This window comes from Urocitellus parryii, unplaced genomic scaffold (assembly GCF_045843805.1).
Source record: "Urocitellus parryii isolate mUroPar1 unplaced genomic scaffold, mUroPar1.hap1 Scaffold_321, whole genome shotgun sequence".
Lineage (NCBI taxonomy): Eukaryota > Metazoa > Chordata > Mammalia > Rodentia > Sciuridae > Urocitellus > Urocitellus parryii.
Genome location: NW_027552943.1, coordinates 138,639 through 165,206, shown reverse-complemented (window position 1 = coordinate 165,206; position 26,568 = coordinate 138,639). Strand labels below are relative to the sequence as shown.

Below are 26,568 nucleotides of genomic sequence, written 5' to 3'. Positions count from 1 at the left end.
AAACGGGTGGGGGATGGGCCAGACAGCGGAGATTCTGGCAAGAAGGTGATAACCCAGGAGACAGTAATTAACAGGTCCTATAACTCCCTGCAGGAACAATTCCTGGGGCAGGTTAAGGTAAGCCACTGGTAGGATCTGCAGGAGGAAAGGGCTTTGGATATTCAACATCTGATTTCCTTTCAACACTATAATGGGGGGAAAAAATCTGATTCTTCAGGTGTCCAAGGCACAGGATGAAGCAAAACCACTGGGATGGGAATATGGAGTTACTACTGGGTGGAGAAATGTCAGAGTCCCGGAAAGGGAAGGGGCTGAGTCACAATCTGGGTCCAACCCCCACAAGCTTCTTTTTTCTTTCAGGTTTACTGAAACTATTGTGGGAGGTTATCTACCACCCCCAGGAACACACACACACACAGGCAACAATGAACACAGTCCATGCACATCTGCCACTTCATTTATTGTTTTTATTTGCAGGAGGAGTTGAAACAAATTTTAAGGGTGTTTTTTCTTTTTCCCCTAAACATGAATCATTCAAGTAAAACCAACTTAACCATAGAAATGTAGCAAAGTAAGGAGAAAGTAGCACAACAACCCAAGAGGCAAAGGTTGGGGGGAAGAGGAGGTGCAGTCCGCATATAACATATGCACAAATGCCATATGATTCACCTGCTCAGGACCGCCTCCCCAGAAGGCAAGAACAAGGACCCATTTTAAGAGGATGTTTTCCCCCCAAATATCTGAGAATGTGTCAACTTAAAGCTTAAGATTAAAAAAAGGAAAAAAAAAAAAAAAAACCAAAAAACACACAACCCCACAAACCACCCAGCCATAACCACCTTCCTTAATCGATCATAGGAGTTTCTTTTCATTTTATAAAAAGATTAATAAAAAATATTGAAAAAATTATTTTCTCATCTTATATTTGTAAAGATAATAGAATTCAGAAGTTTCTTAGAAAACAGACCAGAAACTGCCCTCCAGTTTCCACCCGTTGCTGAGGACCAGCAGGACTAGAAAGTTTGGAATACTGGAGCTGCTGGTGGAAATGGGAAGCCCAGCCCAGCTCAGAAGAAATCAGAAAATATAGGAGCAAGGGAGCATGGGGAGTGGTTTAGAAGCAACTCCATGTGATACATGGCTGCGCAGAAAAGGGGAACACAAGGTGATCAGAAAGGCCTTAAACTCCTCCTTGACATACAAAACAGGTTTTTACAAAGATCCAAGCAGTTTGGTCCCAAACTGAGGTGAACACTTCAATGTTTATTCACATGCTTTGTTTTCTCTTTTTAAGAATCAAAAGTTGCCCAAATGAAATCTTTCTGCTAATATTACTACATATGCCTAAAAAAAAAAAAAAAAAAGAAAGAAAGAAAGAAAAGACTTTCAAAATCAGGACGAGGGAGAAGAGACTGCAAATCATCAAATTAGTCCTCTCAGCTCCAAATGAAATTGAATTAAGAACAAAACTGTTGGGTTTCTAATAGGGAACAAACCAAAATCCAAGCATTGCTCTCCCTCCCGACCCCAGCCCCACCCTACACACCAACAACAAATGAAACACAGCTAGAGCCCAATGTGTTGTGTTCTGCTCCAGAGCTGGGCCTGACCCCAGGGCTCTGGAGGCCTCCTCTGACCAGTGGGACGCTGCGCCAGGGATACTTTCTGCTGTAGGAGGATTCTTCATGGCTGGTGAGGTGGGGTGGGATTTTCAGAATCTTCACGGCTCCTCTATCTAGCTCCTCACCAGCCCTCTTCCCAGCGCCTCTCTCCCCTGGGCAAGGGCTCCTGTCAGAAGTGGCCCCTACTCAGTTGTGGGCTGTAAATTGTCCTTTTCTTCTCGGTTCTCTGTCCCACTCTCATCATCTTCAATTTCCCCTTCCTCCCCACTGAACTTGTCATGGGCCCATTTGGGGCTGGTACTGGATTTCCGGAACATGAATCTGCCCCGACCCCGGGGGAAGGCTCCTCGGCCCCGGCCCCGGCTCACCCACTTGTCACTGCCTTCACCTTCACGGTCATCATGCTGAAAGAAAAGAGAACTGCCATCAGCACCAGAGCTCTTGCCTCTGCACCCACCCAATACAAGCCCAGTCTTTTCATCCTTTTCTCCCTGACCCACTGCTCCAAAAATGTCACTTCTTCAGATCCAAGAGAATGCTAGTGGGGTGCCTTAGGAATTCTGAGACAGTTTGAACACTATAATGACGATGACCATGACAAAACCTTCATCAAGCACTGAAGATGCTGACATGCGTTACTTAATCCTCACATCCATCTACCCTATCACTATCACACCTCCACTATGCAATGAGACAACAGGCTTAGAACTGTAACTCTATTATGTAGAGTTACGTAATACACCATCTCTAAAAGATTGAGTCTGAGAAAGTCAATTATACCAAAATGTGAAATGTTGTCAGAACTAGTTGTTAGCTAAGAAAGGAAGCACTTAGCATGAGCAAGGCCCTGGGCTTGACTGGTTGACAAATAAAACATTCTGAGGGCTGAGGCTGTAGCTCAGTGGCAGAGCACTTGCCTAGCACATGTGAGGCACTGGGTTTAGCACCACATAAAAATAAATAAAATAAAGGCATGCTTAATTGATTTCCAAGCTGTGTAACTGATAGGGCAAGGTCATGCCAGCCATTCTGATGGGTGATGGAGATCCAACTGCAAATTTCCCTTGGTTACAACACTAAGTCATACCTACTTGGATGTGGGCCTGGTGAGACAAAGGAAGGTCAAGAGAGCTCACTCACTGTCAGATAACACTGCCTAGCAAGGGCCCAACATGAGAGAGGCCCAGAAGAACAGGGAAATATAACCAACAGCTTAGATGAGAGAAGCATTTCATTTTGGAGACAGATTCTTTTCCTCAAAGAGATCATGAACTATTTTTCTGTCAATCTTGCACTGCAGCGTGACAGAAGCTAGGGATGACTGGGCAGTAAAGAAAAATTCACAGACTTAAAAAAAGCAAGAGTGGGGCTGGGGACGTGGTTCAAGCGGTGGCGCGCTCGCCTGACATGCGTGCGGCCCGGGTTCTATCCTCAGCACCACATACAAAGATGTTGTGTCAGCTGAAAACTAAAAAATAAATATTAAAATTCATTCTCTCTCTCTCTCTCTTAAAAAAAAAAAAAAAAAAAAAGCAAGAGCAACAATGCTTGCTTATCCTGGAATCCATAAACATCTATAATAAACCCTATGGAAACCAGGACTGATTGACCTCTCTAGAGAACAGCCATGTAGTTTAGCACTACTGTGTTCTATGCCGGTGGACACATTTAATCGCAAGGTTACAGACCAACAAGGGCTTAGGAATCAGCTACTCTGTGTGTCAAAGCCCTCTGGCCTTTCATGGTTAGCCCCAGATACCTACCAAGTAATACTTCTTGCTTTTGGGTGTGTACTCTGGATCCCATTCCTCTTCCCGGTTTCTCTTTTGAAAATCATTGTTACTGTTGTTGTTATTGTTACCAGAGTAGCTGCCTCTACCCCAGCCTCTCCCTCTGGCTCGAAATTGCTGTGGCAATAAACAGAGGGGAAAGAACAAAGGTTCAAGTCAGGAATAAATTCCTGTACTCTATTCAAATACTATTGGCACAGAACAGACAGCTATCCTCCAGTCATGAGTGTGGTTCAACTGGTTTCTGGCCATTCCCTCTGCACATTCCAAGTCTATAGCCCAGAGGATACACACAGCCCAGGGCTCCCAGAAACAGAAGGATCCAAAGTAAGTGGGGAAATTCTGAAATGGGAAGCTATGGGGCTTTCTGACCGATTATGAATAGCAAAACTAAATGGAAAGCATGAGGAATCAGGTATGAAAACTAAAGAATCTGGGGTCTATAAACTGGATTGCTTCTATCAGAGACACAAAACTGGTATTCTGAAGAAACCTATTCTGGTGGGAGTCAGAGGCTCAGAGAAGGGGAAGGTCTTACAAAGGTTCCTCGAGCTCTGCCACCGCCTCTTTCACTTGGACCCACAAAGTCCTTGGTCCCCAGTCTTGATTTGTCAAAGCCTGTGGCACTCTCCTCTCGTTCCTCTGCCTCCTCAGGGTACTCTTCCGCTTTGTAGGAGTGAGATGACTGGGAGGAGGAGGAGGAAGACCTGGACCGGTCTCGAGCTCTCCGGTGCTTCCTATCAAGAGAAGAATTAGGAAATTGACAGATTCTGGTCTTAAAAGCCTCATGGATGAGAAGCAAAAGGCAATCAAGGTGGATCTGTGACAAAGGACCTAAAGATGAATGGCTGTAAAGAACCAGCTCATCTACCTATCCAGGAAGCCTGTAGGATTCTGTCAGTCATAACACACCTATGTCTAAGTCTGTGATCAACATGTAACATACAGAAGGAACAAAACAGCCACAGCCTCTGGGTAGGCAGTCTAAGATACATATGAATCACAGAGAAGGAAACTGCTGGGTGTGGTGGTGCATGCCTGCAATTCTTAAGACTTAGAGGTTGAGAAGTTGAGGCAGGAGGATCCCAAGTTTGAGGTTAGTCTTAGCAACTCAGTTAAAAATTGAGAAAGGAAAAAAAAAAAAAAAAGGAGGGGAGGGGGATGGTGATGTAGCTCAGTGGTAAAGCACCCCTTGGTTCAATTCCTAGTACCACTAAAAAATAGAAATGGAAGTCAGCATTACAGAACCATGTATATCTGCTACTGTGCCAGAGGCTTCCTATACTACTACCTGTTGATGCTTTTTGTCACTTCTAGTTCTCATAGGAACACTAGTACTTGTCTCAAGTGGTGGCTCTAAAGATGAAATAAACAAGGTATCTAAACACTACATTAACATATCAAGAATTCAATAGAGGCATTATCATTCAGTAGCACTCCCCTCATTTTCATTGAGACAAGTGACAGAGCTGAGCAGAGCCTGGATTCAAACCTAGCTCTCATTAATTATATGTCCAATTCCATATAACTACCTCCCACTGAGCTCAAATAGGTGTGCTTATATTAAGCCTAGGATCTGGAGGAATTCTTCCCAGAGTTATTTCCTTTCCCTTCCCTTCATCTAGGGGAAATTACAGACCAGGGCAAATTAGCTTAATATGATGAGTCACTGTCTATATACTAGAGGTTGGTGCCAGCCCTGCCAGCTGGTAGTAGAGAGGGTAGCAAATGCCTCTAAGGTGGCAAGAAAGAAGTTAGCCAATTGTCAGAAGCCCAATACTATCTGCTCTTTCCTCAGTCCTCCATTATGCAAAGCAGCTTGTCCTTTCCTGGTCTTTAAAAGAGAAGGTCTCTCGAACTAGTCAGAGGAAGAAAGTTTAGAGCAGAAAAAGCCATCAGGGGAAAAGTTACAACAGGAGACTGCTAATTGTGCCCAGCTTACACTTACAAGGAGAAACCCAGGCTATTATCATAGAATTCTTAGGATTTGAATGTGTAACTATGACTCCACTAAAAATAATGTTTCAAAATTTTTCCAAAATAACTCATAAAAGGCCCCAACTTTGAGTCCTAGAAGGCTCTTATTAGAAACCTGGACAAGGCATTCTTCAGTTATATAAGAAATATTTTTTTTGTTAAGCTGCAGGGTGATATGGTATGAGAATAGTAACTTAGCTTATCATTTCCCCCTTGCTCCAAATCACAGAATACCATGGTTCCAAAGCCTTGTTTAAGGGCACACTGCACGTGAAAAAGAATAATGTGTTCCAGGGAGAGAAATCAGAATTAGTTCACTAGACCCCAACCCTGACACTTGTGGGCAGTGCTAAGGACTGCTGTGTACCACTTCCTATCCCTGCTCCTTTATCTACAGGGAGCCCTGAAAGCTGGTAGGGCTCCTAACATAAATAAATAACTGGGGAACACAAGACAAAGTGGAACCAAAGATCTGAGTTGTGATGTCAGCTGATATTTGTTTGATCCTAGACAAATCTGATCTTAGCTTAGGTTGTGTCTTTCAAAGAGCCAAATGGGCACTACACCAACTATTCAACTTATCTCAAAGAGCTGTTAGCAGGAAATGGGTTTTTAAAAATGCTTGCTAGTTCAAGTTCATAAACAGCAGGAAGGTTACTTTTTGTGGGAAGGTGAAGGGCTGCCATACCTCCTTTTATTTTTGTGGTACTGGGAATTGAACCCAGGGATGCTCTACCACTGAGCTACATCTCCATTCCCCATTTGTATTTTACATCTTGAGACTGGGTCTCACTAAGTTGCTGAGGCTGAGCTTGAACTTGAAATCCTTCTGCCTCAGCCTCCCAAGACTCTGAGATTACAGGTGTATGCCACTGTGCCCAGCAACTCTGCTCCTTTTAATGAGACATGGTCTAGAAAGCTTACAACTCTCAAAAATGTAAATAGAAGGCTGGGGTGTAGCTCAGTGGTAGTATGCTTGCACAAGGCCCTGGATTTTATCCCTAGCATTACCAAAGAAAAAGAAAAAGAGGGGGAAAAAAAAAAAGAAGAAAAAAATGTCAATAGAAACGTCAAGACCTTGGTATGAATGTTACTTTACAAAGTTCAACAATGCCAACTTTGTTTAAGACATATTTGGAACATCTTTCTGGGAACCATCCATAGACTAGTTTAAAAGGCACTTAAGATCAACAATCCTGTCCTATCTAGTTTCACTGATTCTTTAACTAATGTTATTACTTGACAATTACTTTGAGCCATTTCTAAAATACACTCACTTCATTAAAATGTGCAGTGAGAAAGAACATGTTTAAAACAACTGCCAAAAGAATTCCCCAATGATTCTCCACACCATCCCTATAGGTAGATTAACAGGTTAATTCCTCTCACAAAGCCTTCATTGGAGAAGGATCACACCACTTTCATGTAGAAGTTCTGGTTTCAAGATATGGATGAAAGAAGTGCTTAAGCTATACTAATTTCTAACCCCAAACTCCTTTAGCTCAAAGAGGTTGGGTATAAACAGCCCAAAGTGGACAGAGAAGAGAATCTGTTCAAGGGTCTGACTGGGGATAATGGGCTTCACGTACTTTTGCTTCTTTGATCCTTTATGAGTTTTCTCTGTTTTCTCAGTTGACCTTTCCCTGGAGTGGCTTGAGTCCCGGGAATCCACTGATTCTCTTGATTTACCTCGTTTAAGATCTCTCTCCTTATGTTTTTTACGACGCTCAATATCAAGGCGGAGATCAACAGGATCATCTTTGTATTTTCCTTCAGCCTGCCAAGAAGTCAGAATGAAGGTTTTTGGGATTCAGGACTGCCAACTCAACCACCCTCAAATGTGGTTTCTATTCCAATGGAGGTGTGCACAGGAAGCACCAAAAATGTAAGGCACCTCACCCAATCCAATCTTTTAAAACAATAAGGGTGGTAGCCTTTTTAAAATGTTATTTATGGATCTCATTGTTTCCTCTATTACCCAGTAAAGACTTTGCCTAGTCTGCAAGTTGAGAAGGCAAAATCAGCTCTGGAAGGTTATTAGGCTGGCTCAGGCTTAGTCACCACTAACAGTAGAAATGCTTAAACCCCCCCCACCCAGTAGTAGCCACCATGGTTTATCCTCTATGTGGAACTACCTCTGGGTACTAAGAACAAAGACAATGGGAGTTGTCAGCATCCTTCCAAAATGCTGAGTTATATTGAGAAATTTCTCTAGAGGTAACAGCAAAAACTATAATGGAGAATTCATAAAATGGTGACAGCAGGTCAAAGTTTATTTAAAACAAAAAGTTTTTTGCTAAAGTCTCAGAAAGTTTAACCATCGGGGTAGGCTGTATATATATATATGTATGTATGTATGTATGTATGTGTAGTGTGAGAGTCCAGGAGCAGCAGCAGTAATAATAGCACAAAGATCCAGAGCATCACAATAATGGCTTTCAACAATTCTTGGGAAATCAGCAAGGACAAAGATGTAAGATGGTTGTAGGGACATCATACACTAAGATTTGTCTCATGGAAGTAAATCCTCCCAAAGGAGAAGAAATGAGCAGTTCCTCTATATTAACATTTGCAAAACACTAAACTTTTTGATGAAATAATATTTAACTTTAATTAACAGCAGGAGTGTTAGGGATGTAGGTTTACTGTTTTGTCACTTTTGTTTCTGAGAGGAAATGGGGTCTCTGTAGCCTCCAAAGACAAGCCAAAGGACAGACAGCATCTTTAAGGAGCTGTCTTTTTGAAGCATGGAGGACGAGGTTTCTTCTGATGTCTCAGTTAGTGCCAAGCTGACTGGTACTTGGAGAAAGAGAGAGGGGGTGGGAGAGAGAGAGGGAAAAAAAAAAAGTACAAGAGTGCCTCTCAACACATTCAACCAGTAAGACAATTTTGACTGGAAACTCAATCAGTATTTTTTAAAAATAAGTACTGGCAGCATCTGAAATTTTGATCAATCATCTCTCATTTTAAATTTCAACTACAGATGTGAATGAAGGTCAATAAATATCAAGATTTAAAAAAAAACTTGATCTAGATATTTCACAGTAAAAGACTACATACAGATTTTAACCTTAGTAACAGTGTTACAAGCATATCATTGCAAATGTAGCTGGGCTATCAAGGTAATGTTTTGCTTTAAATTAACAGTAACTGACAGATGATAGATATGGTACAATGTTAGGAAAAAAAACTGGACCAGTTGTTGAAAACAATCTACTAAGTTAAGATATGAATATTTTACTCTCCTCTGACATGCATGTCTTTCTGAAATCATGGTTGGAAATAGTGCATGTAGACAGTTGATTTGATAATACTTACAAGCAGAAAAATATCACAAAAAGTTTCTTCTCTCATCATGGGCACTTGTTCCAAAACGCCTCTCTTTTTTTTCTCAAGCTCACCTCAACAGACTCTGGGGTCATTTACCATATTCTAACCACTTCACAAAGGTTGTTGATACATTTAATAAAAATTAACCCTTTGTAGTTCATTTTTAGAATTATGCCCATCCTTAAAAGAAAAACACAAACTTAAGTAGAGAGTAATTTAAACAAACACATTTCTGTCAAGTTCATGCCCAACGCACTCATTTTGTTGGAATTACTGATCAAAGCAACAGTTCACCTTGTAGCCAGGTTCCCGGGGACTTTTCATTTCGTCATGAGCCAAACCATGTTTTCTGAATGTACTGGGGGAAATGTCTATCCTCCTAAAATTGAAAACACAAAAACAATACACTATAGTGCGAATATAGTACTGATAATCTAGTTCCTAAATTGGACAATGGATTCACAGACATTCCTCTGTATTATTGTTTCATAACTTACATTTGTATTTGTGCATGTGCTGGTGAGGGTTCTGGGGATTGAACTCAAGAGCACTGTACACTTTACAACTGAGCGACATCCAAGCCCCACTATGTTCTTTATATTCTTCCATAGGGAGATAAAAGCACAGACCCATAAAGTTTCAAGTAAAACTCTCTTTATGAAATCAACTTTGGGGCTGGGGATGTGGCTCAAGCGGTAGCGCGCTCGCCTGGCATGCATGCGGCCTGGGTTCGATCCTCAGCACCACATACAAACAAAGATGTTGTGGCCACCGAAAACTAAAAAATAAATATTAAAAAAAAAAAAGAAGAAATCAACTTTCTTCTTCTCTCCCAGTAGTGTGACAGTATAGAAGGCAGACTCACCTGTAGCCTTCCCTATAATCTCATCTACAAACCACCTGTGCTAACCTTAAAAAGTAGTTTTCATGATCCAAAATATAAGACTATTGTACAAATGTGGTCCTCCTAACTACTGAGTTGTGTACCAGAAGAATTACAGATAAGGCTGACTTTGTTTCCAAACAAAGTCTATTTGCTGAACATATTCCCACAACCAAATGGGACTTCTTTCAATCAGCTGAGCTTATTTTTCCAAAAGTATCAATAGGTAAATACATGTATTTGCTTAAACAAAAACAAACAAAAAAACTAGTACTGATACCACAATCATCATAGTAATCTTGGGTCACCACCTGCCAGCTCCCCAAAACACAGGAGTTCACTTTTATCAAAAGAGCTGTCTTCCGGGGCTGGGGTTGTGGCTCAGCAGTGGAGCACTTGCCTAACACATGCAAGGACCTGTGTTCGATCCTCAGCACCACATAGAAATAAGTAAACAAAATAAAGGTATTGTGTCCAACTGTAACTAAAAAATAAGTATTAAAAAAAAAAAAAAAAAGAGCTGTTTTCCATGGGCCCAAAGCAAAAGACTATAACCTTCAAAGTATGCCTCTATCATTCTCAAATACAAATGCCCATGGCTATCCTACGGACTGGAGTATGCTACCCTAAATTTTACATTAAAGGTACATTAGGAGGGGCTGGGGATGTGGCTCAAGCGGTAGCGCGCTCGCCTGGCATGCATGCGGCTCGGGTTCGATCCTCAGCACCACATACAAACAATGATGTTGTTGTGTCCTCCAAAAACTAAAAATTAAATATTAAAAATTCTTAAAAAAAAAGGTACATTATGAGCAGAATTTAACAAGACAAATTTATTATCTAAAGAGAAGTCCTTTATTTTAACCTCCAGGCTAAGACTGAGGTCTTTACCTGTGTATCTCTGGGCTTTTCTTGTTTTTAGCAGCTTCCTGTTCACTTCCTCTCTTTAGGTATTTAGTAAAGCGTTCATGCAATGTCATTCCAGAAGACCCAAAGTGATGCTCTGTTGAGATTCAAAGAAATGAGTGTTATGCTACCAAGGGTAGATACAATGTTCAAATCTTGCACAAACCTACACCTACCTAAGTAGTCAAATCCATACACAAACACACTGAAAAGAGGAAGGAAAAATGGCTGGTCCAGACACAATCCAATGCTGGGCACACACATATACTGGGAAAAAACCAACAAAGACAACCAGGATCTGATGTCCCTTTAAGCACAGGACCAACTTCACTTTATATTTCAGATGAAGCCTATAACTAGCCCAACCCATTTTCAATATCACTTCTCTTGGTCACTCCCTGACCAGCCCACCTCTATTTGCCCAAGGTCTGCAAAAGACTACCGGAAAAGACATTTTCCCCTATCATTCTAAAGTTTCAAAACATTTAAACTTCACATTAAGGATTTTATCTATTATCAGGATCACAGATTGCTAGTATTTAAAAATATTCATCTCTATAATAAAACAAAAACTACTTCCTGGTATAATTTTCTTTAAGCCAGCCCAAACCTGTAAGTGAGATAAAGAGTCCAAAGGTTCCTTTATTTGCAAACTTTCATCCTTCATACTACAGAAGAAGTCAACATGAAAATGGGGTCTCGACTCACCTTTAACATGGTGAACAATGGTCACTATGTGCTGGGCAAATAATTCTGAGGGGCTACGCTGAGACTGAGCTGACTGTATGTGCTGGAAAATGGAACGAAATTCCTGCTCCTTTTTGTTGCTATGGACTAGATCCCGACAAAGCTTGCGTTCCTGAGCCAATAAGCCACTGGGTCTGAAAAACAAATACAGGGAGATTCAAGTAACAAGACATAAAGTCAAAACATTTAAAACATAAAATATGCTTTTGTGGGGGGTACTAGAGTTTGAACCCAGGGGCACTTTACTAAGTTTTTTTTTTTTTTTTTGGTACCAGGGATTGAACTCAGGGGCATCTAAACCCACATCCCCAGCCCTATTTTGTATTTTATTTAGAGACAGGGTCTGAGTTGATTAGTGCCTCACCACTGAGACTGGCTTTGTCTTGTTTATGATCCTCCTGCCTCAGTCTCCCAATCACCCAGGATTACAGGTGTGTGCAACTGTACCTGGCTCCACAAAATTCTCTTTATCTACCCAAATTCAAAGTAACTTCAACATACTGTAACTATTGAAAAGGGTATCCAGGGTACTTCCTTTTTCCTCTCGGCACTGGGAATCTTCAAGTGGTATGATATATTAAAAGTTCAATGATCCTGTTTTGGAGGGGGCGTGTAACTATTGGTTTTGACACACACAACAAACTAGAAGATTGTTAAAAGATGAACTAGTTTAGTGAGCCAAGGCCAATCAGTGAGGTGTGTAAGAAAACCTACAGTAGTGGGAAGTGGCTGGAATGCTACACAAGCAAGTTTATACCTTGTTGGGGAGATTAGATCAGGTTACAACAGCCAGCTTGGGCCTCATCAGTGTCCTGAAGTTCAGCCCCTGCCTCTTCAACTCTAAACTGTCTATATGCTACTTGATGGTGGGGGGCTTATAGACTTTGGTGTGAAGTGGAAAAGTAAATCTTGGGTGCTTCATAGGCAACAGACATCAGAAACAGGATGGAGGGAACAGCCTGCCTAGGGGTGATAGAGAGCAAAAGAAAAAAGCATAGGGAACCTAGCGACCAAGAATGCCAGTCACTAGGGGCTAGTATTGTTGCTAGGTGGTAGAGCGCTTGCCTAGCATGTGTGAAGCACTGGGTTGGATCCTCAGCACCACATAAAAATAAATGAATAAAATAAAGGTATTGTGTCATCTATAACTCTCTCTCTATATATAAAGAGTCACTAGAGACCGAAGATTTTCTTTCCACCTCAGTAATGCTGCCCCTAACCACATAATCATTAAGTGACACACACACCAGTGACAGGCAGGCATGAGGATGTCAGCACTGTCATTTGAACTACATGGGGACATACAAGAGTCTGTACTCAGGAAGGAGGGTGGCGGGCTTAGGAGATACCACTTAGGACACTAGAGCCCAGAGGATAAACAAGGAGTACATCTCACCGTGCAAGGTCCTCATCAAAAGAGTCCATCCGAACATTGACCTGGGCCTCCCGAGTTATGGAAAAGGAAGACTTCCCTGAGGAAAAGTCTCCTTTGGCTCCCAGCTTGTCACGGCCCTCGGAGGTCTTCCTTGGGGGAGGTGATGAGCTTTTCTCCTGGACTGCCTTATAAGCAGTCACTCTGAAATTCTTCTCAGGCACAAACCCCCTGTGCCCACTTTCGTTTCTCTTGGCCCCTCCACGCTCCTCCTTTTTGGATCTCTCTGTGAAGGGTTCCTCCTCCAATTCCTCTGCTTTCCTCTGCTTTTCCTTCCCTCCAGGTGCATATACCAGGCCTTCCCACTTGCCAGACTTCTCTTCCTCTTGGTTTTTGCTTGCACCTGCTATGACTTTAGACATAAATTTGGGTTCATCATCAAACTCAGATTCCTTCCTTCCCTTAGTTTTGTCCTTATCTTGGTCATCCATCTCCTCCTTGTGGAAGTCAGCTATCTTCTTCTCAAAGTCATCACGGAGCTTATACCTTTTGGGCGACTGGCTGCTGCGAAAGGGCTTCTCAGTATCAGTCTTGGGAGCAAATGGATCAGATTTCATCTTTGTATCCACATCAGAGAAGCTCCCTTTCTCTTTCACTTTCTCTTTATCACTATTTGTTTGTTTCTGCTCCTTATCTTTCCCATTCTCAGTCTTCTGCTCTTCCAGATACCTAGTTATAAAGACATAAGGGAGACACACAAAAGACTCTTGAGCACCCTTCTCTACAGCAGCACGTATCCATGTTCTTTGAGTTTTGATTTTCTGAGTAAACATAGCTTGTAGATTCCAGCATTACCAGTTATCTTTATAATTTCTAATGATTTCTGAAAAACAGCCCTTTACAGATCCATAAACTTGGCATTTTAAGAGTCAATGGAGTTGTGTCTCACAACCAAAAAGAGAATGGCAAAAGTTATTTTTAGGATACTGAAAAACAAAAATTCACTTACCTGTAATGTGGTCTAGGGGAAAAAAACTAGGGTCTTACCCAACTTTCACTCAGTCATTTAAAATCTGTTTTCAGCAAAGTTAACATATAGTTCAACCTTGGACTGTTTTGCTTTTATACAACTCACATTTGGAAATACAAGTCTCAAAGAGAGACTTCAAATTTGCTTCAAGTCACCTAGAAGATCTAAATATGAAATATACTGTGAACAAAAATAAAAACAAAATACTTGTTAATGGGGAAGAGGGTTGGCAGTGGCAAAAATCATTATTCTCCTTCTTACAGAAAAGCAGAGCCCAAGCTCAAATCTTCTAATGAGATTCAGTCCTGGCAAGGAATAAAACTTATACTTTAAAGCAGAATTACTGAAGGCATAAAGTACAGACTCTGAACATCTCATCTGTACTATTAATGGAGAAAGTATAATCAAGTGACAGCTACATTAATATGACAAAAAACTGAGGTGACTGCAGGGGACTCAAAGAAAATGCTAAAAAGAGAAAGGGAACTTCTTGCTGATTAAGTCCTCCTAACCACAACCTTGTCCCAATGCAGCTTCCCTGTAACCTCTCTGCCATCCCAATCCATCCAACCACACAAAGATTCATGGTCCAACTCACCGTGTCCCCCAGGGTAGAAAGACGAAAGCACTGCCACGTCCTCTCCTAACACGCAGCCTGGTTGGCTTCTATTGGGACATACACCCACCTTGTAGTTTTAAAACAAGGCCTTCCTGGACTAAGCCTTGGGCTCTCCCCTTCTGCCCAGTCTCCTCAGGCAGAGGGTGTGTGGCTCTTCACCGTGATGGGCTGTTGCAGATCGAACACAGCAGATGGTGGGTCCTAGAGGTCTAACAGCTCCAATGGCCATTCATGTTGGCAAAGACCATATTTTTTTGGTAGCTGACCCACAAATCTCTACTGATCTCTGGCTTACATTGGTAGAATCCAAGGCAAATTTTAAATGTGAAAACATCATTGCAGAGTAGTCTAAAGAAACTTTATGCTGCAATACAAATTCAGGAAGGTAGGAAAGCTGGAGTTAAGCTAAAGGTTTCCTTGGGTAATGCTTTTAATGTCTGCTAATGAAAAGCTGAAGAAATGGGGATTACCTTATTACTGTTAATCAAAGCTCTAACTTACATCACATTACAACTAGCTGCCAGCTGGTGAGGTAAAGCACAACCAGACAGGAGAAATGAGATACTTGCCTCTTGGTATAGGCTGCTCCTCCTGAAGCAGCGCTCTCCTCCTTCTGAGACGAGCCGTATGTGGAGCCAGTGGCCGGAGGACTCTTACCCACAGGGCTCTTTTTGGATGGACTCAAAGACCCAGAGCCATGGTCGAACTGACCTTGGTGTGTCCCAGACTGATACCCAGCACCACTTGGCAGAGTTGAGCCCATCTGAGATGTGTTGGAAAGCGGAGGACTAGGTTTTGGCACAGGACTGGGACGGGGTGATCGCCGTCTCACCACCACAGACTGGAGAGGGCTTTTGAGAGCTGGGCTTCGCTCCCTGGGACTCAGGTCAGAAACTGAGGCCCGTGATGCAGAACCAGTGCTATAGGTGGTGGCATCTGGCCACGGCTTTGAGCTCTCAGATGCTTTTGCATCTTGAGAGGTGCTTCCAGAGAACGACTGCTCCTTGGCCTCATCTCCCTGGTTATCCCCAGTGGCCTGAGATGGCCGGCTGTCCTTGGAAGAGGACTTTTTCTCCTTTGCAGACTTGCGCTTAGAGGACTCAACACGGCTATGGTTGGAGGAAGAACGAGAGGATGAAGAGCGCCTTGACCTGTCAGAAGAAGACTTATCAGAGTTCCTAGAATGGCTCCTGGACCTCGGTGACGGGGACCTTCTCTTTGGGGACCGGGATCGGGAACGGCCCCGACGAGGACTGTATGCTTGCCGGTAGTTCTGCCAGTTGGAGCGGTAGTTTCCATAGCCTCCACGGTTATACTGGCCCCATGGATAGAAGCCTCTGTTGCGCCCACGGAAATAATAGGGTCTCCTATAGCCTCTGTTGTGACCTCGGAAATCCCGATTCTGGTACACTCTGGGGTGATTTCTTTCTCTGTTATGGGCTGGAGAGTATGATCTGGAACGAGACCTAGAACTGCAGAGGAAGGGAAAGGGGAAGATGTTTGAATTTTTTTTTTAAATTGTCAACAGGCCTTTATTTTACCTATCTATCTATCTATTTATATGCGGTACCGAGAATCAAACCCAGCGCCTCACACATGCTAGGCAAGCGCTCTGCCACTGAACCACAACCCCAGCCCGATGTTTGAATTTTTGACAGAACTTTTATTAAAAAAAGAAACTGCTAATAAAGATAATACTCTGAAATCTGTGTCATTTTTCAGTTTTTTCAAAGCAAGAGTGCAAACTTAAATATTTAATTTCATTCCTATGGCCCATTAAAAATAGACAAGAGTTATTTTAACAAATTACCAGATACTGAGATCATTTCATTAATATTTTAAATGGAAATGCATTTCTATGATGAAAGGAATATCAAAAATTTCTTAATGTAGTAAACTAAAGACCATTTTAGCATATAACTTTAGAGTTTATTAGAGTGCCTTTGCCTTATTTTTTCACAGGCACAGGGAATTTAACAGGTCCCTGGGTCATAGGATGGGAGGAAGAACCATGGGCTCTGGGACCTAGACAGGTAAACTACTCTTGCCCTCTACTCCTATCCTCTTCACCCTCCATCTCTCTGTAGGGCAAATTACTTAGATCTCACTAAGAATTGCATAATCTCACTAGAATTGTAAAGGTACAGTCACAACAGGTCAACACCAAAGAACACCTGGAGAACACATCAGCTCAAAGCTTAATTTACTGAAATCAAGATTCACAAAGCGAATACTGGTTTTGTATAAGGGACTAGAAATTGTCTATTTAGGTCAAACTGCAATGGTTGAGCTACACGATCTTACAGAGGTGCCACAAGAGGGCACTATCTGACCGTAAGGCACGCAGGTATACATGAAGTTAAACCCAAGAAACTACTAAAATAGTCCTCCTCCCAGTGTGCACATCTTTCAACTCAGGTTGAAGGCTAGTGTATGTTTTCATTTAACAATACAGAACTCTAGCATAGCAAAGGTACACTCCAGAACCACTGTGATTCAGCAATAATCTAACTTTGTAAACACAAGGTTCATGAATGCTAAGCACATCAATGACCAGGAGAGCCTTTTCCCTCTATCAAAAAGCCAAAAAACGGTCTGTTGGTGTAAAAATACACTGGGTTCTTAGATACCAACTGTTCTACAAATTATGATATTGATATTAATATTAACCACTACTTCTAAGCAGTTAGCTAAATATTTACCAAAATCTCTTAGCAAAAATTAAAAAAAGTTTTATTTAAATATAAAGAACTATTTACTTAATCAGCAGGTCTTCTCATAGCATGTCGCTAAGGACTGAACCCATAAGCATGGCAGATGAGGACTCTAACATTGAACTACATCCACAGCCATGAGTTTGCCTTTTTTTATTTGTGGTGCTGGGGACTGAACCCAGGACTTTATGCATGCAAGGCAAGCACTCTACCAACTGAGCTATATCCCCAGTCCTATTTGCCTTTTAAAATACAGTTGCTCTCCTTTATACCATGGCCTTGCTTTCTGAGGTTTTAGTTACCTCAGTCAAAAAAATATTAAATGGTGCCGGACATGGTGGCGCATGCCTGTAATCCCAGCAGCTCAGGAGGTGGAGACAGGAGAACCACAAGTTCAAAGCATCTTCAGCAACTTAGTAAGAACCTGTCTCAAAACAAAAAATAAAACGGGAGCTGGGGATGTGGCTCAGTGGTTGAGTGCCCCTGGATTTAATTCCTAGTGTCAAAAAGTGTGAGGGGTGGGGGGTTGGGGAGGGGGTGTAAATTCCAGAAAGAAACCATTTTAAAATTTTGAATCTTTTTATCACAGAATATTATTATAACTGTTCTATTTTATTATTATCTATTATTAATCTCCTACTGTGCTTAATTTTTTAAGTTAAACTGTATCATAGATGAGTGTACAAGAGAAACAAATGAACAAACAGTATAGCCAGGTGTGCTGGTGTACACTGCAATCCCAGCAGTTTAGGAGGCTCCAGGAGGATCACCAGCTCAAAGACAGCCTCAGCAAAAGTGAGGCACTAAGCAACTCAGAGAGACCCTGTCTCTAAATAAAATACAAAATATGGCTGAGGATGTGGCTCAGTGGTTAAGTGCCCCTGAGTTCAATCCCCAGTACACTACTCTCCCCCCTCACCCCCTCAAAAAAAGAAAGAAAAAACCCAGTATTATGTATAGGGTCTAGTACTGTCCTCAGCATCAGGCATCCACTGGATTGTGCAACACATCCCCTATGGATAAGAGGGAACCACTACAACTGTTTAGCAATGTGCCAGGTGTTGTTTTCTCCCCCACATTGGAATTTAACAAAAGTTAAATCCATAAACAAAATAAACAAAACAGTACTTTTAAGAATAAATTTACATTCAATTTATTCTAAAGACAATAAAGTAGGACTGGGTTCTTGGTATTTATTACCTACTATGCTCTTTTTTTTAATCTACCCCATGAAGAAGAACAGCAAGTGGCAAAGAGGCATCTTACTCTGCTGTTAATGGTTGCTACTTAAATATAATTTAAAAAAACAAAAAACTTACCTTCCACATTTTCATTCGGAAACAGTAACAATATAAGAAAAAGAAGGGAGAGGCAGATGCAGGCTATGAAACTGAGTGTGATGGATTAAATGACTATGCTTGAGGGAGGTGATCCACCACCAGCACTAAGAAGGGTCTATTTCATGTCCCATCCTCAGGCTACTGCTGCTTCTGTTAGAAATTACTAATGAGGCCCTGTGGCATACTGCATCCAAAACCCGCGGTCATTGCACAGATGCAGGAACATGCGTCTCTGCAGATTGCAAATGAAGTTATATAAGAGAAGTCACTGAAAAGGATACAGTCTGTGAAATACAAGGAAATAATCAATTTTCTCCAATTCTGTAGAACTCAGCAGTTAGTTAATTTAAAAGCATTGTTTCTCAAACTCTCTGGATAGATAACTTTCCTTGTAGGAGAGGGAAAACAAAAGAAAAACCCATGAAACAGATAAGCCAGAAATAAAAATTGAGCAAAGTGGCAAACTCATCTGTTTCTAAAAAACAGAGAAGTCAGACTAGAATCAAGTATAAGAGCATGCTTTCTGTGGAGAAATTCTTCCAGAATAACTATATTCTAAGTATAGGAAAGCACATAAAGTGGCTCTAGACCTAACCCAGCACAGACTGCTGAAGATATTTTTCCTTCATTTGCTGAGTCAATGACCACACCAAACGATCCATAGAACCAGGAGAAAAGATCTTCCCAAGATTCCATTTGTTGGCACTTTTAAATTTGGTTTATCAATTCAATTTTGTCTCTCAGTTTTGGCTGTACAACTCTTGGTTTGGAACCAATTATTTAACTTCCATTTACTAGATTAAAATTTAAAACATTGTCTTTCAGAAAACCAAATGAGCCGAAAGTGAAATTATAGCTGCCTAAATCAAAAGACTGGGTGCAACGCCAGAGTTACAAGGAGTCTGCTCAGTTCCTTGACAGCAACTTCCTGAGGCAGTTAAATATATATTTAGTGGATTTCCCTTTCAGTATTTATGCACACCTACTTTTGTTCAGTCTCTGGCCTGAAATTTATGTTTGGTCTGGTTTCTCAGATCTCATTTAAGACTTAACTTGTTTGAGTCAGAAGGAAAAAACACCCCACCAACCATGTGTTTAACAGATTCTTTAGAATACTACTGTAGAAGTACAGAAACCACCAAGAGTAAAGCTTAGTTACTGACTTTTCCTGAGATTTGTTTTAAACTTCATTATATTTTTTTTTCTAAGAAAAGAATTCTAGATACTCATCTGAAATAAACAGCAGGGGTTCCAAAAAGCAAAACTGACAAAATTATCTCCTTGCTAGTGCAATTTTGACAAAAGAATGAAATTGTGCAAAGATCCCATTACTATTTAAATACATCAATATTTCCCAACTCCCATATACAAACTGTATACACTAAAAGGCTTTTTATCTATCCACATTGTTAAAAAAACACTTTTAATGAATGAGAAACCTGACTCACAAGACATCAACAAAAGAGGAAAGATGGTGAAGTTTGGCATCCTACTTCAAAACACAATTGAAATAGAAGTCTATTGAAAGCTGACTGAATCAAAAATATTGATAATTCAGAAACTAATTTTCAGATAGTTTTAAAATGTGTTTTATTGAATAGATGCAGCTCATTAGTAATTGGCATATTAGGTACATAGAAATGGTAAATTTCTAAGAATTTAATTATTTTAGTAGTTAAAGCTTATCCTACTTGCTATGTTGTTTATATTATTCTCTTAGTTTTCCTTTCTTCGCTGATGATGCAAATAAATTGTGGTCTAAGGTTTTCAAAAATACTTTAGTGAAAAGTAATCAATTTAAAGCAAGCTTCTCAGATAAAAATAAAATCTCTTCTTCCTAAGTAGAGGGGAAATAACGTGTGCTGGCAAAGAGCAGGAATTAAGCAAACAGCTTGGCAATAAGAGCCGATTTGAATTTGCAGAGTTTGAGGAGGCCTGGAGTATCTTACAGACCCTCTCTCCATCCTCTCCACCCCCTCACGCTCCACCCAACCCCCCCACTTGATACAGAAATTCTAACAAAAGTGCTTCAAAACCCACAGTGACTGACACAATGATCATCTCAATGTACAAAACCACACCACACCTCCTTACCTCAGCCTGCGCTTCCTTGAACGAGACACAGATCGGCTTCGGGATCGAGACTTCGAAAATGAACGAGATCGAGATCTCGATGCAGATCTTGATCGAGAAGAACGAGATCCAGACTTGGATTTGTTTGTTTTTGACATCTCTGAAGAGGGACAACTTTTCAATTACACCTAATATTAAAAAAAAAAAATCCAAATGTATGAGACTCTGCAAACTTGTAACCTCGCTGGACATTAAAAAAACATTAAAAAAAAAAAACAACGAAATGGTCAATTTAAAAGACTCATTCTTTGCTCTTTCATCAAAAGGAATTTCTAGAGACAGGGGCTGGAACTGGAGCTCAGTGGAAGAGCTCTTGTCTAGCATGTGCAAGGACCTGTGTTTGATCCCAGCCCTGGTGGAAGTAAAGGGGATTTCTAAGTAGGACAAACTCTAAATATACCAAATCACAGAAGCAAATGAAAACTCTATATATCACCCTAACTGGGTAGCACTAAGAAAAACTGACAAGGATGAAGGAAAGCTATCAGTGATTTAGTGCGATCTTTTCTCACTATATATGATTTAGTGCGTTCTTTTCTCACTATATAGATGATACATGTTGAGGACTAAGTCAGCTATTAGTAAAAGTATTGAGATGACCTGAGACAGGCTACCCAGTTCCAAGAGAAGAAAACCTATGCAATTACATCTTTACTAAAGAGTATGTAGTACATCTGACCATATCTCTTCCTCCTTAAATTGCATATAGCTCACAAAGTTATGTACCACATCTTTTTTTTTTAATGCATTTTTTAGGAACTGGGATACAACTCAGTTGGTAGAGTGCTTGCCTTGCATGCACACCATCCTGGTTCAATCCCCAGCCACCACCACCACCACCCCCAAAAAAATTTTTTTTAGTTGTAGATGTACACAATATTTATTTTATTTATGTGGTGCTGAGGTTCGAACCCAGTGCCTCACACATGCTAGGCAAGCGCTCTACCACTGAGTCACAGCCCCAACCCAACCACATCTTTAATATTTATTTTCAAAGAACACGTTCACAGATTAAGAGTATTCGCAAATATTCTTTTTTAAAATATTTATTTCTTAGTTGTAGTTGGACACAATACTCTTTTTCTAATATTTATTTATTTATTTTTAATTGTAGTTATTTTATGTGGTGCTGAGGACCGAACCCAGGGCCTCACAAGCTAGGCAAGCGTTCTACCACTGAGCCACAACCCCAGCCCTCAAATATTCCACAACAGCACAATCTTCCACCCTGTAAGATTCAGACTACCAATCCATAAATAAACTATAATAATTTATAAAGTGAAGGACCATTACTTTCTTATAGCTCCTTCACTAGCATCAAAGTAAACTTTCTCTCAGGGTAATTTTCTTCTCCTTCAGGAAAGAACAAGCATCTAGAAGGCCCTGAGAGGTGAACAGTGGGTTTGATCCTTATACCAACACCTTCTACCAGCACCTTGGACATCTTTCCAGGAGCAAAAAACATTTACGTCAATCATGTGTCTATTAAAACCAGCAATAAAGAATCTGCAAAAAATCATTAAGTTAACTGACAGTTAAACCCGACCAAAACTCCAGGGTCTATAAGATCACACCTAGCCATCTCACTGCTTAGTAAAACATAACCCTTAAGATGCTGCCCCAGGTTTGTGAAGGAATAATAATAACCAACAAATATTTCCCCTTCCCCTACCAGTCAGTTTTTTGTTATTCACATTTCTGCTCAAAGTTATCTAAGCGTTTCCATGACCACCCAATCAAAAGCAGCCACCCAATCATTCCCTAGGGTAGCCTAGTATCTTGTTTTTACTTTAGAGCACTAAAGTCATCATTTGAAACTATCTTGTTTACTTTTTGTTATTCTGTCTTTACACCAAGTAGGACATGAGCTCTCTAACAGTAGAAACCTTATCTTTTCTTATTACCGCCGTAAATCCAATGTCCTGAATAGCAAATGTTTAAATGATGTTTTTATTTGTTCATTTTATCCTCAAGATGGTCAATATTACATCCCATTTTACAGATACCGAGGCATGGAGAAGGTAACTGACTTGCCTGAAAGCACACAGCTTTAAGCAGCAGAGTTGCAAACTGGCTCCAAGCCAGGCTTATTTTTTTTTCTTTAGTCCAGTGCTGGTGACTGAACACAGGACCTTGAACATATGTGCTAGGCAAGCATTCTGACTCTGAGGCAGACCCCAATTTGAAGCCAGTGTTCTCAACCACTGCATTATTCTGCCTCTCCAAAGAAATATCTGGCATGCAGATATTCTCACGAATTTATTGAGTGAATGAATGAAGTCTCTGCCCTGAGTTTAGGATCTGGTAAAGGCAGCAAGTAAGAGATAAACACTGAAAGGTGGTATCTGTTTCTAAGCAATATATTTACGTTTTAGGTTTCAATTTTAAGAACTTCTGAAAAGGTGAAAAGGCCAGCTTCAGCTTATAGGCAAAGTAACCTTGGGAGCTTGGAGATACAGCACAGTTGGTAGCACTTGCCTTGCATGCACAAGGCAATAGGTTGGGTCCCCAGCACCCCCCCACACACACACACACACACAAAAAAAAAAAAAAAAAAAAAAGGAAAAAGAAATAACATAGTCTTAAGAGTCATAATTTAGAAGAGAGCTGAGAAAAAGCCAGAAATAAAGGGTGACAAAAGACCGCTGGATGAGGGAACCAAGAACTTATGGCTTAAATCCTGCCAAGGATCAGACTGCTGTGTGCTCTAGCAAGGTCAAAGTTATTTCCACGGCTCGTTTTGGCAGTACATATACTAAAATTGGAACGATACAGAGAAGATGGTCCCTGTGCAAGGATGGCACACAAATTTGTAAAGTGTTCCATATTTTTAAGGGAAAAAAATATTATTTCCATTTGGAGTCAATTTGGGGCAGTAGGGTCACAAAACAAAGCAAAAACATAGGAATAAATTATTCAGAGATGGAAGGTGAAAGTATAAGTGACCACTTACAATGAGAATACTAAAATTACATTTTGTTTTCTAATTGGCCTTCAGCATATTTTGGGAATTTTTGAGTTCATCATTGCTGAATAGAAGTTTATTCTGTCATAAGTTCTGGGTTGTCTGCCTAGTTAACACCTTTGTCCAGTTTTTAATTTTAGAATGGTAAGAAATAAGAAAACTAACAACAGGTGGACAACACCACTTTAAAAGTGGTGGGTGGAGTTAGAGGAAAATAAAATGCATATTTTAACACATTTTCTTAATTTCAGAAAATTAAGAAACTTAATTTTAAGATGAAGAAAAGGCTGTCATTTAAATACAAACACAGCCAAACTCAACAGTTATATACATATTAAACCTAAGTGACAAACATGCTCATAGCTGATACTACCAACACCATCACCACTTCTACTCCTGAGCTGCTGTTTTGAAAGAAACTCATTTAAAAATATCATTAAACCCTATCAATTAAATGAAATAAGTTTGGATGACACAAAAGTGCACCTAGAAAGAACTCAAGAATCAACTAAGTCATTCAAGAAGACGCTAGACAGCGACAAAATTAAAACAGACATAAGCCCTTGCCTTCATGGAGCTTATAATGTAGACTTCAGATAGGCTCAGCAAACAAAGACCAAGAACATGTAGGATGGTAAATAATGCAGTGTTAAGCCAGGCAAGTTGACTAGGTCCGCAACTCAACAGGCTGAGGCAGGAGGATTTCAAGGTCAAGGCTAGCCTCAGCAACCTAGTGAGGACCTGTCCCAAAATAAAAAAGGGCTGGTGGCTCAGTGGTTAAGCACTCCTGGGTTCAATCCCTGGTAATGAAAAGAAAAATTAAAAAATCATGGCACTTTAATAATAATATCAAGAGATGGCTCTTAACCTGTCATCTGAAAAGACTAAGTCAGGGGGGGGAAAAAAGACTAAGATGAAAAGAAAGAATAAAAAGTAGAAAGGGCTGGGGCTGTAGTTCAAGTGGTAAAGTACCCATAGGTTCAATCCCCAGTACCAAAACAAACAACAACTAAAATTTCCATTTCTTTTTTAAAAGACCCTTAAACTTCATTGTGAGTACACATATCTTTTTCTATTTCTAACATTTTTTCCATGTCCATGCACTGAAAAATGTGAAGAAGTGGGGTAGATAAATGCCACCTTGGAAGCCTAGTACCTTTTACCTCTTTTAAGAACCTAGCATTTGGTTTCTGGTCAAACTAAAAATTACTCAAAAAAGTTTTCTTTTTTATGTCTGCTCTTCATGAAGATGCTATTCCACTTAACATATTTTAGGAAGTCCAGACCCCAAGAACTATGACACAATGAACTATGAACCAGCTTATAGAATCAAAATGTGCCTCAGGTAAAAAATATATCCCCTCAAACACAACTCTTTGGGTTAAAAATAATTATTATCACAATATTACTTAAGGTAGCCATGTTCCTACAGCAGGGTTATAAATGATTCACCAATAAGTAAATACCAATCATACTTACTGTTGGTCTCTGTTTGGCACATTAAGGATGCATATATATAGAACCTACAGTTCAAAACCTCCTAGTAAGGGCCTGGTTCGGATGTGATCAAAACATCCTCAACTTTCCAACATTCCTCAGCTGACACAGCTTCATATCCACTGATACGGTTTGCCCCCTAAATCATTTCCAGTTGTCCTCCTCTGCTAGGACATCTAGATTTAATATCATTCTCCAAATGAGGACTGACTAATAAATAACTATTTAGGGGCTGGGGTGTGGCTCAAGCGGTGGCGCGCTCGCCTGGCATGCGTGCGGCCCGGGTTCGATCCTCAGCACCACATACAAGCAAAGATGTTGTGTCCGCTGATAACTAAAAAATTAATATTAAAAATCCTCTCTATCACTCTCTCTTTAAAAAAAAAAAAAGAAAATGTAATTATAAAAAAAAAAAACAATATATGAGCATTCCCTTTTCCCCACATCCTCAACAGCACATACTGTTAACTTATATTCTTGAGTATTGTCATTGTGACAGGAGTGAAATGAAATCTTAGTGTAGTTTTAATTTTCATTTCTCTGATTGTTAAGAGATGTTTAACATTTTTTATATTTGTTGACTATTCAGACTTCTTTTGAGAAGGGTCTGTTCAGTCCCTCTGTCCATTTATTGATTGGGTCAAGATATATAATTAAACGGTTTTATGCCATTAAAGTCACAACTTATTTTTCAACTCCCAAGGGATAATACTGGCAGCAAAGACCAAAACAAGGGTCTCTGAAACAAAAAACTTTCAAAGATAAGAAGACTTAAATTACTGCTTTTCCTTTCTCACTCTGGATTGTTACTTTCAAGTCCCCTAGAGATTGTGGCAGCACTGTGCTTGCTCAAGGTATCTGCTGAATTACCAGAAAAAAACTTTTTCAGAATATTTACTTCAGTCTCCATGTTTATAGCCCTGAGGGCAGCCTACTGAGAATTTATATTTAGTAGGGGGTTGGGTTCCCAGAAAAAGCAGTGTCAAAAAGATCCTTTCATTAGGCTACTTTGGGAGTTCCAACCTTTGCCACCCAAAAAGGCCAAGCTACATATAAACTACACAGCTATCTTTCAGTCCAATAAAATACTAGTTTCACATTCGAAAAGACCTCAGAAAAGTTTCAAGTGATTTTTCTTTTTTTAACAGCAGTGGGGATCAAACTCAGGGTCTCACATGCTAGTAGGCAACTGCTCTACCTCTGAGCTACATTTCCAGTCTCTATTATTTCTATGGAAATATAATTTACTGTAATAGTAAATCTAATTAAATTTTTTTGTTTACAAATAAAACAAACATACTATAACCTCAAAATAAACAATAACAAAACAAACAAACAAGAAAGAAAGAAAAAAAAACCCTTCCCTAAAACATAAAACCGATTAAAAAAATCAAGTCTGGGGGCTGGAGTTGTAGCTCAGTGGTGCTTACCTAGCACATAATAGGCACTGGGTTTGATCCTCAGAATCATATAAAAATAAGTAAAATAAAGGAATTGTGTCCATCTACAACTAAAAATATTTAAAAAAATCAAGTCTATGATGCATAACTATAATCCCAGCAGCCCAGGAGGCTAAGGCAGAAAGATCACAAGTTTAAGGCCAGCCTCAGCAATTTAGAGAAGCCCTAAGCAACTTAGTGAGA

The 26,568-nt window shown here is 40.2% G+C and overlaps 1 protein-coding gene and 1 pseudogene across 2 annotated transcripts in view; one reads left to right on the top strand and one right to left on the bottom strand.

Moving 5' to 3' along the window:
• Nucleotides 1-452: 452 nt before the first annotated feature.
• Nucleotides 453-26,568, bottom strand: part of Thrap3 (thyroid hormone receptor associated protein 3) — a 54,306-nt gene continuing 28,190 nt past the window's right edge. For both annotated transcript variants that reach the window (XM_026393377.2, XM_026393376.2), the window contains 10 exons: nt 20,425-20,591; nt 14,846-15,748; nt 12,652-13,356; nt 11,217-11,389; nt 10,494-10,605; nt 9,014-9,098; nt 6,979-7,166; nt 3,951-4,149; nt 3,386-3,529; nt 453-2,026 (listed from right to left, as the gene is read on the bottom strand). In XM_026393377.2, the coding sequence (XP_026249162.1) occupies nt 1,805-2,026; nt 3,386-3,529; nt 3,951-4,149; nt 6,979-7,166; nt 9,014-9,098; nt 10,494-10,605; nt 11,217-11,389; nt 12,652-13,356; nt 14,846-15,748; nt 20,425-20,561 (2,868 nt within the window). In that variant the 5' untranslated portion in view covers nt 20,562-20,591 and the 3' untranslated portion in view covers nt 453-1,804. The remainder of the gene's footprint in view (nt 2,027-3,385; nt 3,530-3,950; nt 4,150-6,978; nt 7,167-9,013; nt 9,099-10,493; nt 10,606-11,216; nt 11,390-12,651; nt 13,357-14,845; nt 15,749-20,424; nt 20,592-26,568) is intronic.
• On the top strand, nt 23,197-23,295 carry LOC113186139 (U6 spliceosomal RNA; annotated as a pseudogene).